At 40.2% G+C, this 14,694-nt stretch overlaps 1 protein-coding gene across 2 annotated transcripts in view; it reads left to right on the top strand.

Annotated features, from left to right (window-relative positions):
* Positions 1–14,375, top strand: part of LOC109510716 (phosphatidylinositol transfer protein alpha isoform-like) — a 14,641-nt gene extending 266 nt beyond the window's left edge. Inside the window, exons 2-12 of one of the 2 annotated variants that reach the window (XM_019861213.1) lie at positions 2,066–2,096; positions 6,139–6,284; positions 6,631–6,722; positions 6,907–6,914; positions 7,109–7,183; positions 9,201–9,272; positions 9,409–9,486; positions 9,567–9,677; positions 9,789–9,911; positions 12,566–12,614; positions 12,708–14,375. In XM_019861213.1, coding sequence (XP_019716772.1) covers positions 2,066–2,096; positions 6,139–6,284; positions 6,631–6,722; positions 6,907–6,914; positions 7,109–7,183; positions 9,201–9,272; positions 9,409–9,486; positions 9,567–9,677; positions 9,789–9,911; positions 12,566–12,610 — 781 coding nt within the window. In that variant the 3' untranslated portion in view covers positions 12,611–12,614; positions 12,708–14,375. Of the gene's footprint in view, positions 1–2,065; positions 2,097–6,138; positions 6,285–6,630; positions 6,723–6,906; positions 6,915–7,108; positions 7,184–9,200; positions 9,273–9,408; positions 9,487–9,566; positions 9,678–9,788; positions 9,912–12,565; positions 12,638–12,707 lie in introns of both variants that reach the window. The other variant, XM_019861214.1, reaches the window with a different exon arrangement.
* Positions 14,376–14,694: the final 319 nt, after the last annotated feature.

Below are 14,694 nucleotides of genomic sequence, written 5' to 3'. Positions count from 1 at the left end.
TCAAGAAGCGCACACTTCCACCGGTTCCCCGACCTCGTGACACTGCGACGTAATTAAACAGGAAGTGGAGTTTACTGCTGAGCTTGCTATTAATTGCATTTACTCAAATTTACACAACATTATCACACAATACACACTCAGTGTTATGCGGTGGTCTAGTATACCTTTAAGACCTGTAGAAACTATTAAGTGGAGGCTGCTGAAAAGGAAGGCAATGTCAAATTGGTGAAGTTTTAAATGGGATGATGGAGTGGTTCTGCTGTGTATAACGTAAATTTCACACGGTATTGCAGCGGCCAAATTGTACAATAAAATCATTGTTGGTTGACTGAACATCCAGTAGTTATCTGTCACCTGACCGCAGTCCAAAGTGCATTAAAGGGAGCAGACACGTTCAATTATTACACCTTAGTCACACCAACCCTCATCTAAAAATAAACTCGCTATCAAAACTGCAGTGCATTTATATAATTGACATTTAACTTAAAGTGCATTGAAACAACAAGCCGTGGGTTATTCCATAGAAAATCAAATGTAAAGCGCACATGAAATATTCCTGCCCTGCTAGACAATCACACGTGGCAATTAATTAGATATTGTGTCAAGGAGCATGAGAATGTTCCAAATGGGACACACGCACACACTGTACATGGTTTACACACCAAGCCCTTGTCTTTTGTCTTGATTTGTTTGTTCATTCCCTCTTCCTCCTCTTTAGGTTTCTGTGAAACTTGTTTTAGTATAAGTAGCAGGTAGTGGGAGTCAGCAGAGGGCAATATTGAAACATACATCTGATTTAATCCCCAGTTTTAACGTCAAAAGAAGATTCACCCAAGCTATTTTAAACACTGACTAAATTTTTTGGGGGGTTTGGTAACATTTGAAGTGTGTGAACACCATCAGGGGCACTTACAGTGGCAGTTACTTTACCAGCGACACGCTGTGCGTTTGGTAGCTATCGGCCATCAGTTGGAACTTAGCTTTATCCACCTCTTACAGAGCGCAACTGTGCCACTTTAAGTCATATGGAGCAGTTCAGAATCTCCATTTATCAAAGGGCAAGACAAAAAAAATGGAGAAAAAAAGTACAGTACAGTAATCCTTCACACACGCTTCATCTTTCAGGGCTTCGCTGTTCCACGTTTTTTTTTTTTTCATGCATTAAAATTGTTTTTTTTTTTTTATTGTCCATTGTGTTCTCTAACCTAAGTGGCTCAGGGACTGTAGACTCAACATTCTCCGCGCCTCATTGATGAGCAGCTTGCCAAATTTTCTTCATGACAGTATTTCTAAAAACAGTCAGTTGTTTGTAAGAAAACACTTATTTATAGGTCTAATCTTTGGTTTCATTTAATAAAGTATTGTATACATAATAATTGTAAAAAAAGATGACTACTTCATGGATTTCACTTATCACAGGTTGTTTTTGAAACATAAGCCCAGCTATAAATGAGGGATTACTGTACTGTTTCAACGGCAGGGAAGGGTAGGCGCCGGGAGCTCACAAGATGCAGCTGGAACCGCGACACATTCCAGGGTTATTTTAATAGCATAATCGCTAGCGCTTTTTTGAAAGCCGTACTAAGTGACTATGTGAAACATTGTTCGCTCCAGGTGTTCACGCTGTACGGCTGAAATCACAAATGAGCTTCCTTCATAAATTGTTGTGGCTGTACGCAAACTGAAGCACAGTTTGTCAACCAAAGCAACATTAGTCCAAACATGTTAGCGAAGCGATTTTGTTCATGAACAGGGACATTCATGAACCAAGGTTCAGCTGTAAAATACATGACAGTGGACATCTAGTGATGTTGGCAGACATGTTTTGCCATTGGAACTTGGCTTGCTCTGATCAACCAATCAGAAGAGAGACAAATACTTAAGTCATTGAGGGCCAGCTAGCTGGTGCCAGCTGGCCTTTCCTGGAGGAGGAGGAGATTGTTGACATTGACGAGGAAAGTGAAGAATGATTTCAATATTTTTTGACATTGTGTTGACATTTACTGAAGAGAAAATCTTTTGTTCTCCTGTGTTCTAATGTCTGATGTTTGTGTTTCTCTCCTAGCCGAATCGTCCTGCCCGTGTCAGTGGATGAGGTAAAGACTTTCCCATGTACTTAATACATCAAGGACTGTCTAATTTGATGTTGTTGCAGTTAATTCTGATGATTGCAAAACAGCCCATCCAATGTTCATAGAGCTATTTATTTTCTCTGGACAAAACACTTTTTATGCTGAAGTGATGAAGCATTTCAGGATGTAAAAAAAACAAAACAAAACGTCCCAACCTTTTTTCGTCAATGAGTCATAAGGTGTGCATAGAGATGGGGTGTTGTCCCATATGGTGTTGAAATGAATCAAGCATCTCTTGGGCACAGGGTTGGGACTGCATGCCAACACCAATTTACGTGCAGCCATAGCTTTTGTAACATTTGCAAAATGTGTTTAGATGATACACTTGCAGGTATTTGATCTTTCTACCCTCTCATCCAAAATCCTGGACTCAGTAACGTCACTTGTTGACTTACATGTAAAACCGGTATCTTGATAGTTGGATATGAGCCACTCTGAGGGACACGTTTGAATATATTGATCTTGAACTGTATATGCTAAATCTAGTAGTCAGGATGCAGACGAGCAATGCAAAACAATAATAGTAATGCTGTTCTCCCGATCTATGCACAAATGCTGACAGAAGTCTTCACTTTGTGCCGAGTTTTCCCAAAACTCAGTTTTTAAGGACATAAACCAACTTTGCACATGGATGAAAAAGGCCCATAAAAAATGAAAATAATGAAGAAGTGTCTGTGTGGATATGATCTTTGATATCAACAGTACGGTTAGTTTGTTTCCTAGTTGTCTATCTGCACACAGAATTTTTCAAGGCAGAACATGGATCACTGTCAACTTTTGCGTTTCGAGCAATACCTGATGTCTTTTTTTTTTTTTTTTAATATACTGGTATTTTGATGAAGACATGGCCATTCTTTAAATGTCATTTGAAAGTTATTTCGGTTTAATTTGCGCCAACCTTATTGTTGTGGATGTTTGTTTCAAGGAACAACAACTCAAACGGTTGGCGTGTGCGCGCAAGGACACATTGTGATCTAAAATGATGGATTTGAAGTTATCTGTAATATTTTAGTGAATGGGAATGTTTATAATTGATTATCTTTTTTTTTTTTAATGACTAAACCAAGCAGGCGATGAAATGCTTGAAATTCACAGATTCCCCGTGACACAACTTTTAACATTGTTTCACCAGTCCAATAAATACGCTTTCAAATGACTGAGGAGGAGAGAGTGAGCATATTGGCTCAACATGTTCAGACCAACCATGCATATCAAGTTCATCCTGTTGGTTAATTGCAGTTAAATGTAAACTGGTCGCCCTGAAATCTCACAAAGGCTTGGATCGCATCCTCTAGGAAGCAAAGGAAACATTCTGGTTAGACGTGCTTCGTGACATTCCGTTGTTTCAACTCAACCTTGCATAGACACCTCCTCTTTATTCAAGGGAAATAGGTTTTTCCAGATTGAGAATGAAAGGTAGCCAGTCACCTTTCGCGAATAGCTCAAGGTGCCACTTCTTAGATGGATAAGTAGACCGGACCAGAATGTATAGCAACCAGATGTCACATGAGCTTGTCTGTGCCTTATTTGCAGGGTTGTTTTGGTCTCACCAAGCTGTCTGTCTCGGAGTGATGGGAATCCCTTTTTCCCCCACGTCGCTCGTAGGAGAGAAAGAGTTATGAATGCAGGGCGGTGGAGAAACGCGTACTTTGCTAATCTTCTGATATTCATTTGATCGTCTCAAGCAGGGGTCGGCAACCCGCGGCTCCAGAGCTGCATGCGGCTCTTTAGCGCTGCCCTGGTGGCTCCCTGGAGCTTCTTCAAAAATGTTTGAAGATGGAAAAAGATGAGGAGGGACATATATTTTTGGTTTTAATATAATTTCTGTAGGAGGACAAACATAACACAAACATTCTTAATCTTTCCAATGCTGAAAAATGTGCCGGATAAATATTAAATTTCAACATTTCTGTCAACGAGGATTTGCATCATAGCCTGCGACCCGTTTCTATAAGCAGGACGGGATGCCAGGCAGGCGGCTGTTGTAAAAAAACAGCATTTAATGTACAATTCACCAAGGGAACTGGCAAAGACTGGCAATCTGAAGGACCGAGAGAAGCATTTTAAAACGGTACACGTGAGCTACAATAGTTAACACACTGCAAAAGTGCGTCACATGCCTCGAGCATCTTAAGGGCCGTTATGGCTGTTGCTCATTATGGCATGCGTGTGCGGTAACGGGTCGATCGCGGGAGGGTGGTTGATCGAAAAGTAAATCTTCGGTCAAAAAAGGTTGAGCACCCCTGCTCCACAGGATGCACTGCAGGGAACAAAACATTGAATCATGAAGGCTCATTGTGTATTTGTAGCCAACGTAGTCATTTTGATAGGAGGCTAATATAGCTAATTTTGGTAATTTTAACTTTTAATTGTTTGCGGCTTCAGACATATTTGTTTTTTGGTCCAATATGGCTCAACATTTTGGGTTGCGGACCCCTGGTCTAAAGGGAAACTGTTCACTCGTGTGCCATAAATCTACCACTAAATTAATAATGTTAGAGGCTTATTCATTGAATTGCCTTGATTGAATATGGTGGTAACTGATCATCATGAAGAAATGTATTGCTGGCAACACACTGTGAGTGTGAGGGCGGATGATTGTTCGTCTCTGTGTGCCCTGCGACTGGCTGGGCAACCGGTTCAGGATGTCCCGAGACCAAGAACACTAGGGCTCAGACTCGCACCCAAAATTTCCATTCCCTAACCATGGGTGTATTCGGAAACACAGTCCAAGCAGGCACTGTTTCATTCCAACCGTTGGGAAATTCAGAGTGATGTTCAGTGCTCCAAAAAAAGGTGTGCTGGAGCCCAGTGCGTCAGGCAGCACACGTGGAGACAGTTCAAGTACTGTACGAGCTGTTGATTGCTTTGCAGTCCTTGTTGTGGTGCAAGAAAACCACATGCTCGACAAGCGATACGAAGAAAGTCACATTCAGTAATGACTCGCGAATCTGCATTGGCCAAGCTGATGATGGTGGAATTTTTGTTTGGCACTCTTCCAATGAGATTTATGAAGACAACTGCCCAAAGAAAACATACAGTCAGTGATGATATGGGGATGCATGTCAGGTCAAGGCACTGGGGAAATGGCTGTCTTTACATCTTCGATATATGCACAAGCTTATGGTGGCATTGTGGACGCTTTTCTGATCCTACCAGTTGAAAGGATGTTTGGGGATTAAGGAAATCATTTTTCAAGATGATAATGCATCCCCTCCCATCCATCCATTATCAAAACCACTTATCCTGAGCAAAAACTGTGAAAACATTCCTTGAACAAAAAGACATATACGGTCAATGTCATGGCCTACAAGTACACCGGTTCTCAATCCAATTGAAAATCTTTGGTGGAAGTTGGAATAAATGGCCACGACAAGGCTCCTACCTGAAACGCTGATCTGACAAAAGCAAACCGAGAAAGTTGGAGCCAGACTGAAGAAGACTTCTGTTTATCACTCAGAAATCTATGCCTGTTTGACTATGAGCTGTTATAAAAACCAGAGGTGGTGTTGCAGTGTCCTTTTTGTCGGGTTTTTTTTTTCATTCAGAATTTCATGATTTCAATTTGTTTTTCCCTCTGATTGGTCCACACAAGTAACTGTTACTGACTATCACCTTTAACCCCCCCCCCCTTGATTTCTTTGAATGTTTTGAGTTGAGTTGCCATTTGAAACGACTTTAGTTTTTTTTTGTCATTGTTTTTCCTACAAAATTGAACAACAGAATGAATAACCTGTGACTCTGAGATTGGTGATTGCATCGTTTTTGACAGGGGTTGTATAACTCGAACAAAGTGATGTCATGGGAACTCAAGCAAGCTGTCATTTTTTTTTTTTAAATTTTATAAAAACTAAATTTAGGGTTGTAATTTTGACCAGACAAGGAATTGGACAACCATGATATACACCTGGCACCTGCGTATAATTTGCATGACAAGCCAAACTGTGGAAAAAAGTGTGACTTACGTTTTGAAAAATAGGGTGAATGAAAATTTCTTCTGTTGCAGTATCAAGTGGGCCAGCTGTATACGGTAGCAGAAGCCAGCAAGAATGAGACCGGTGGAGGAGAGGGTGTCGAAGTGGTGGTCAATGAGCCCTATGAAGAAAACGGGGAGAAGGGACAGTTTACCCACAAGATCTACCACCTCAAGAGGTTACGTTGCACGCCGCTACCTGAACATTTATTGGGCCGCCCGGAGCTAAGTTGCAAGGAAGACTCTGACTAATACTGTTTTGGACGTTGGTCCGCCCTAAAAAGCAGTGCCACATCAGACTGGCTTTTGAAATTTGGTTTGCGCCACAAAGTCTTAAATCATGACCAAAAGGGTGCCAGTTGAATCAGTTGAGGCATCAATTAGTGCTTACTTCATCGGCCAGTTGTAATGAACCCTTTCATGCACTCTGTAACCTGATAACATGATAATCTGTCCACTGTAGTAGCCGCTGTCCCTGAAAAGGTTCATCCGTCCCGACTCATATCATCCTATTTTTCTCAACAGTAAAGTGCCAACCATCGTGCGACGGCTTGCTCCAAAGGGATCTCTTGAGGTCCATGAGAAGGCCTGGAATGCATATCCCTACTGCAGAACCAGTGAGTGCCACCGAATACCACCACAAAAAAAAAAAAAACAATAATAACAAATTGTGGTGTAAATTCATAGTCTGTTAAATATCTGGCATTTATCATTTATAAATGAGAATATATATACCAAATGTATTAACTTAAAGTCTCTACTCTCCACTTTATCCATCACTCGTGGACAACCCTGATAAAGTTCTCACTGTAAGTAATAATTTCCTTTGTGTTTGTTCTTTGGGTGAAACACGTTTTGATTAAAACATGGTGGACAAAATGAAATGTCGTGACGCAACGAGGCACTCGACGAGCGTGTCTCGGGGTGCTTGGGTTTAACCGTACTATTTCATAGAGTGCATTGGAATATGACTGACGCTATGCTATATGTCCTTTGTTTCCAGAACTCATACATGAAGGACACTTTTGAAATTAAGGTTGAGACTTGGCACAAGCCGGACATGGGAGAAAAGGAGAATGTAAGTTGTGTGCTGTGCTTGTGTTGTTAGGTTGTGTATAAATCTAGAAACTTTGTGGGTTTGCTTTGACTTTCCGATTGTACCGTATTTTCTGCACTATAAGGCGCACCGAAAAGTCTTCAATTTTCTTAAAAGCTCACAGCGTGCCTTAAAATCCGGTGCGCCTTTTGTATGGTTATTACGGTAATATGTCGACCCCAACAAGGCTCCTTCCTGGAGACATGCTTACAATGTTATAACTTCCTGTTGGTTCAGTGAACTGTGTCGCTGCTTTATTAAATAAGTTTTTGTTGCAGTTCCGAAAAAAGGAGAGCTGTGGTGTTGTTTTTTTAAAACGCACACTTTATGAATGTTTTTCACAGTTTCAACAAATACAGTTACGTCTGTCCGTCTCGTGCCTTCTTTTCTTCCTTCGACTCAAGAGGCATTCATGACCACCTCGGAAAAACTTAAATTAACGATTCCTTCATTGAAACTACGAAAATGGAAAATAATGCATCAAAACAGAAAATCAAGAGAGGAAATCACAAAATAAATTCTATAGCCCCCCTACAGAATTTATTTTGTGATTTCCTTGTTTGTGAATAAACAACCAAGGAATAAATAACAAACACTTCTGAGACAGTCCAGTCTCCTACAATTTACTGACATCTGATCGTTCTGTTGCAGCTATGCATATGGAAATGCCAAAGTAAATTCAATTGGGGGGGCTATAGAATTTATTTTGTAATTTTCTGTTTTGATGCATTACTGTATTTTCAATTTTCGTAGTTTCACTCAAGTAATCGTTAATTTACGTTTTTTTTTTTTTTTGGAGGCGGTCATGAACGCCTCTTGAGTCAAATGAAGGGCTGTAGCTCCATCTAGTGGTGGATGCATTGTAGATTGCGCCTCATAGTCCAGTGCGTGCAATATATGAAAAAATTAAAAAACAGTCCATTCATTGAAGGTGCACCAAATAATCCAGTGCACCTTTTAGTGCGAAAAATATGGTAATTGCAGTGTGTTAGCTTTGTCTTGTGTATCCATCATATACACCAACTTATTCCTCCACCTGGATGTTTTATCACAGCGTATAAGTAAATTTGAATAGTGTAGAAAGTGTTTTTGTATATTAATCTAGAACAGAATTTTTTTCATTTTACGGTCACTACACACTTTGATTATATTGCAGTATGCACCTGTAAACAATTTTTTCCAACCATACAGTTTTTATATAGATGTAATACAAAAATGTAAATTGACAGGCAGACGAGCAAAAAAAAAGAAAAAAATGCCTCTCAATAAACTAGGATTGTGTGGTTCAATTTAAAAAGCGAAACTTTTAATATTTATGACAAATAGTGAAACATTTGAAGACGTCATTTTGATGATGACAGAATACAGATAAAAACGCATGTTACCATATTAAGAAAACAGAAGATTTACAGAAACAACCAAAAATGTTTTTAACAGAGAAATTTGTACGGAAGCGTGGAGCAGCCACTGTGGAGGGAAAATGTTTTGACTGGCAAATACATTCAAAACTTTTTTGTTAAGCACTTTGTTACAGCTGCAGCTGTTGTGAAAGCGTGATATAAATCAGGATATATTGTATTGTAAAACTTATTTGCGTGTACGTAAAGTCCACTTAGCTTTCGGACAAAATGTTTTTTGGGGATATGCGTATCATGCAGAGTGTATAACTTTTGGAACTGAACTACTGAAATAAACAAACTCTTTTCTTTTTTTACTTTGCCTCATAGCAGACTGAAATTGTAATTTTCAAACGTTTTTTGGAACATGAGAGGTCGGGGGGGCAGTAACATATTGAACAAATAAGATTTCAGTTGCCTTGGGTCAATTCTTGTGCAAATGACCATGTCCTGGATGACTGACATTGTGATGTTAAGATTAAAAAAAAAAGATGCTGGAAGTGATGCGATCAGGCTAATGATGTTATTTGAATTTATTTGTATGTGCATGTATTTTGTAAAACAATGGCCACAATGGCTTGATTTGAAATGCCATGTTGCAGATACACGGACACGAGAAATGGGATAAAGCTCAGGTTATACACATCGACATTGCTGACCCTGTCAGTGACAAGGTAAGAAAGGAACAATAACTTGGAGCTACACAGATTTCATCTCAGTCCATTCAGAGGAGATGATTTATTTATTGCCTTGCTTGACATATACTGTATATAATATGTGATTAAACGTGCTTATGAATACTCTGTTAAGGAGTACAAAGCAGATCAGGATCCCGCCAAATTTAAGTCTGCAAAAACTGGAAGGGGGCCCCTGGGACCTGAATGGAAGGTAGGCATTTTCACAAGAATAATCACATTTTAGTGTGGCAGTCATACAGTTTGCCTTTTTTTTTTCTTTTGTGATCGCAGAAAGACATTCTCAACGACCCCAGCTGTCCACATATGTGTGCCTATAAACTCGTCACGATAGAGTTTAAGTGGAGGGGCCTGCAGTCAATGGTGGAAAACATCATTCTAAAGGTTTGTCAGTCATATTACCATCTAGTGGTCTGATGCGTGAACTGCAACACAGAAGTGCACACATTGTCACTGTCATGTTGTATACCCTCACGATCGTACACTTTTGTGCAGGCGGAGAGGCGCATTTTCACCCACTTCCACAGACAGCTATTCTGCTCGATTGACAAATGGATCGATCTTTCCATGGATGACATCCGAAAAATGGAGGAAGAGACAAAAAAGGAGCTGGATGAGGTGACTGAACAGTATAGTACTTGCTTCCTTCATAAATACACTGGCGCCCCACCGTTCCAAACAACCTTTTTTTTTTTTTTTTTTTTTACGAACCTTGGTCGGGAAGAGAAAAATCAAGAAAAAAAAACCCCAAAAGGTGTGGATGTAGCCAAATGAAAACGAAAGAAGATGGAATTGGAGCGAGATTACAGCTCGCTTGTTTGTACAAACACGTCAGTCTGTGTGCATCAGGAAAAGCTGATTCAATAACTTAAGCTTTAATTAAGTATTGACTGGACCACTTGGAAATCAACCTTCGTTGAGCCAAGGTACCTACTTTACATGAGAATAATCTCACGGGTAAGCAGAAAAAGAAGCAAACAAAAAATAACTGATTGTTTTGTTGTGGTAGTTTCTGGGAAAATTTGTTCTTGCAACAGGCCGATTTTCACATGAAAATGGAGACTAGCACTAAAATGTTTGGGGTACTACCTTCATTTCAAAATGTGTGTTCGCATGCGTATGCATTGTGCATTGTTACTGCTGTTACATGTTACTGCTAAGTAAATAATTTTCTATGCAATTCATTCTTTAAAATGATTAAATAGATATAAAACATGAGTGGGGGTGATAACAAAATGCGAGCAACTTTAGTCATCTTTATTAATAGCTATAGATACGCATCAGAGTTTTTGAGAAGGCTCATGACCTCACCGTCCAAAGCAGGGGTGGACAACCCGCGGCTCGCGAGCCGCATGCGGCTCTTTGGCAGGCTCAATGCGGCTCCTGGGCTTTCAAATGACAAGCGTTGAAAACGCCTCGGTGGTGGCGCTGCCATTCAAACAACGGTGCTAAATACACAGAATTTACTTAGCCGATCATCAATCCCGTTACTTGATTGACATACAGGGCAACCAATCAGATGACAACTAAATTACCGCTCATGTGCAAACAAGGGTGCTCAGCGCTAAATGCTAAGGTAGTCAGCGAATTACCTCAGATTTTAAGGCAGGCATGCCCAATACGTCAATCGTGATCGACCGGGAGCCAGCGGACTGGTCCCACGTTGAGCGCGAGCGTTAGGAGGAGGAAATGGGGGTGAAAAAAACTTTGTGTGGCTGTGTGTTTCGATTTTGTTTCTTGTTCGGTGACGTTCCGGCTGTTGCTCATCTCGCCGTGCGTGCGTGCTTGTGTATGCGCACGTGTGCGTGGTTGGGCGCCCGCGTGTGTATATGCTTGCACGTGCGCGATCGGCTCGATCGCGGGAGGTTCATAGCTTCAAAAGTCGATCTTCGGTCAAATATGTAGCACGCTGACCCAAGTAGTAACCGCTGCAGCTCGTGTGTGTGTGTGTGTGTGTGTGTGTGTGTGTGTGTGTGTGTGTGTGTGTGTGTGTGTGTGTGATGTGTCTCTTTGCAGTAACACAGTAAAAAAATTGGCTTTTAGTCTCTGACTGGTTGGCCACCCCTGGTCTAAAGAAGTGACAAGAGTTCAGAAAGTAGCCAAACGTAAAGCACCTTGTCCTTTCCGTTTTTTTTTTTTTTTTTTTTTTATAATCCGCCGACATTGCTACTTTAGTTAGAAACAAGGTTGGAATGTTTTTTGTACTTTTAAGCTGCAAAATCAGATATATTTGTACTGTACCAAAAAAAAAAAACCCAAAAAACAAAACAAAAAAAAAAAAGTATCTGTATATGGCTGTACCAGGGGTCTGCAACCCAAAATGTTGAAAGAGCCATATTGGACCAAAAAAACCAAATATGTCTGGAGCTGCAAAAAATTAAAAGCCTAATAATGAAGGCAACACATGCTGTATGTATCTAAAAATATATATGAGCTATATTAGCCTACTATCAAAATGACCAAGTTGGCTACAAATACACAATGAGCCTTCATGATGACATGTTTTTTTTCCTCTGCAGTGCACTTTTTTTTGACCAAAGATCTACTTTTTGATCAACCAGCCTCCCGAGACCGACTCGTTACCGCACACGCGCGCATACGCACACACTTACACACGCATGTCATAATGAGCAACAGCTATAACGGCGCCTTAAGATGAACGAGGCATGGGACGCACTTTTGCAGCGTGTTAACTATCGAAGCTGATGGGTACATTTTAAAAATGCTTCTCTCGGCCCTTCAGATTCCCATTCTTTGCCAGTACCCTCGGTGAATTGTACATGAAATGCAATTTTTTTTTTTACAACAGTCACCTGCCTGGTATCCCGTCCTGCTAATAGAACGTGTGTCGCAGGGTATGACGCAAATCCTCGTTGACAGAAATGTTGACATTTAATATTTATTCGACACATTTTTACAACATAGGAAAACGTTAAGAATGTTAGCGTCTTGTTTGTCCTCCTACAGAAATCACATTAAAACCTAAATATATGTCCCTCCCCCATCTTTGTCCATTTTCAAAATTTTTGAAAAAGCTCCAGGGAACCACTAGGGTGGCGCCAAAGAGCCGCATGCGGCTCCGGGGCCGCAGGTTGCCGACCCCCATGCTATACATAGGAAGTTGTCGGTATCGGTTGAAAATTTTCATGTTGTGCATCACTACTTGGAACCTATCAACCAAGAGGCAGACATGCTAACTTTTTTTGATCAAATGGAATTGGTTGTTAGACTGCACTGGAATGACGCATGTCTACAATATCCCTCTTCCACAGATGAGACAAAATGGTGAAGTTAAAGGCATGGCCATTGATGACTGAGGGGGGTAAGCAATTTTCTTTGTCCAGGTGGGTTAATAATTCATACATTTCACATTTTGTCTTATCTAAAACATTTTTTTTTAAATCTGCTTTTCAGTTGGTGCTCTTCATACAGACTGTACCCTTGAAACACTGGACCGAGCCCTCCCCTTTCTGATTCGAGAAGGCTACAGTTCCTTTATAGAAGCTTATAATTATACATTCTAAAGCAGTTTGGGAAAAAAAAAATGGTAGCATCAGTCAACAAGTTTGCGAGGTGTTTGAACCTTGTAAATTTACTGGCATAAAGCACCATATACCAGTTATACTGTCAGTGATTTGTCATGTCTGAATTGCACTCGATTGATACATTACCATTTTATTGTTGTATGGTCTCCAAAAGACAAAGTTGTTTGACTTTTTGTTGCTTTCTCCTTTAATACAATGAAACGTGTTGCTTTTGAGACTTGTTATGGCCGTTCCTATTGTTTGGGGTTTACAGACGATCCTTTTAGTATCTTTTGAAGGATTCGATGTCATCATTTGAGTAACCACAAGAAAAACCACAACTTATATGTTCTATTAAAACTCCCTGATATTAAGTACTGTATTTATTTCCATTTTCAAAGGATCATTCAGAGGTGGAGGAAAATGCTGATGTAATGGCTAGGTGAGCTAATTGATGTTTTGTGCACTCGAACTTTTCTTTCTTTTTTTTTTTTTGTTTGTAAGTGCTAATGTCATAATCACTCAAGTTTGCAAAGATTTGGGAACCTATTCTTGTCTCTGTTGGATGAAATGGTATTGGACTTAATGTCATCCATTTGAGTGTCAACCAATGTATCTCAAATGTACACTTGTCATGAACCAATACTTGTCGGGAAATGACCACAGGATAGGCGTTTATAATCATTTGTGGATTAGGTTTACTCGACGTTTCCTGTCGGTGATGGAACCTTTGAATCGATTTACTTGGACATTTCAAGGAACACATCTCGGGTATGGCGGCGTTTACATTCACAAAAACACTTGTGACAGCCTGCATGCGCATGAGCCCATGTTGCAAGGAAATAACTTCACAAGCATCACCAGCAGACAGTGACAACATGGATGTCAACCGTAATGCACAAATAGTCATCAAAATATCAGCCTTCGGGCCGTGTTCAATTTAACTACACTTAGAGCAGCTAGCGAGAGGACATTTTTGGCCATGTACAGACACTCCGTTGTTTATTTTATTTTTACTGTTTCCAGCAGATTTTACTATGCAAGGTTTTTTTTTTGTAACATCAGTTCTTGTCATTAGTGTAAAATATCCATTTTTATTTTTTACCCCTTCAAATTCCACTTTTTTAGAATGCGCACGGTGTACAATTTCAAAAATTCTATTTTTGTGGTCATTTGTCACTGTCAGTAGTATTTAGCACGGTCTTTTTTTACAGAGCAGATGAAACTATTACATTGTTCATTTTCTGAACCACTTATCCTCACTTGGGTGGTGGGCGTGGTGGAGCCTATCCAAGCAATTTAGAGCCTTTAATTAACCAAGCATCAATCCATCCATCCACCCATCCGTTTTCAGAACAGCTTATCATGTTTCTGGAATGTAGGAGCACCCGGAGAAAACCCACGCAGACACGACCACGGAGAGAACATATCAAACTCCACGCAAGAAAGACAGAGCCCGGAATCAAATTCACGACCTCCGAAATCTGGGCGGACTGCCACTGATTCAGATGTTAGGGTGTGATTCTGACCCTGTGGTTGCAAGGTGTGCTCCTAAAAAAAAAAAAAAAAAAAAAAAAAATTGTATAGATTTATATGTCACAAGTGATTAGTCATCAAGCATTGAAAACAACGCTTTTATGCAAGTCATCCTGTGTGGAGTCACCAAAAGACTAAAAATGGAGCAAATATTTTCCCCAAAAGCTGTTAAATGTAAACACTTTGGTTTAGTTGTACAAATGTTGCTCATTGCTGCTTTTCACTTCGACCTCACACAATTTATTCGTTTTGAACAATATGTGTGTGTGTGTGTGTGTGTGTGTGTGTGTTGGGGGGAGGTCATGTTTTTGGAGCATTGAATGTTTTTTGTTGCATTTGCT

Source organism: Hippocampus comes, unplaced genomic scaffold, assembly GCF_001891065.2.
Source record: "Hippocampus comes isolate QL1 unplaced genomic scaffold, H_comes_QL1_v1.1 scaffold122, whole genome shotgun sequence".
NCBI classification, from domain to species: Eukaryota; Metazoa; Chordata; class Actinopteri; order Syngnathiformes; family Syngnathidae; genus Hippocampus; species Hippocampus comes.
The sequence above is the reverse complement of the archived record's forward strand: the minus strand, read 5'-3'. Positions and strand labels throughout refer to the sequence as shown.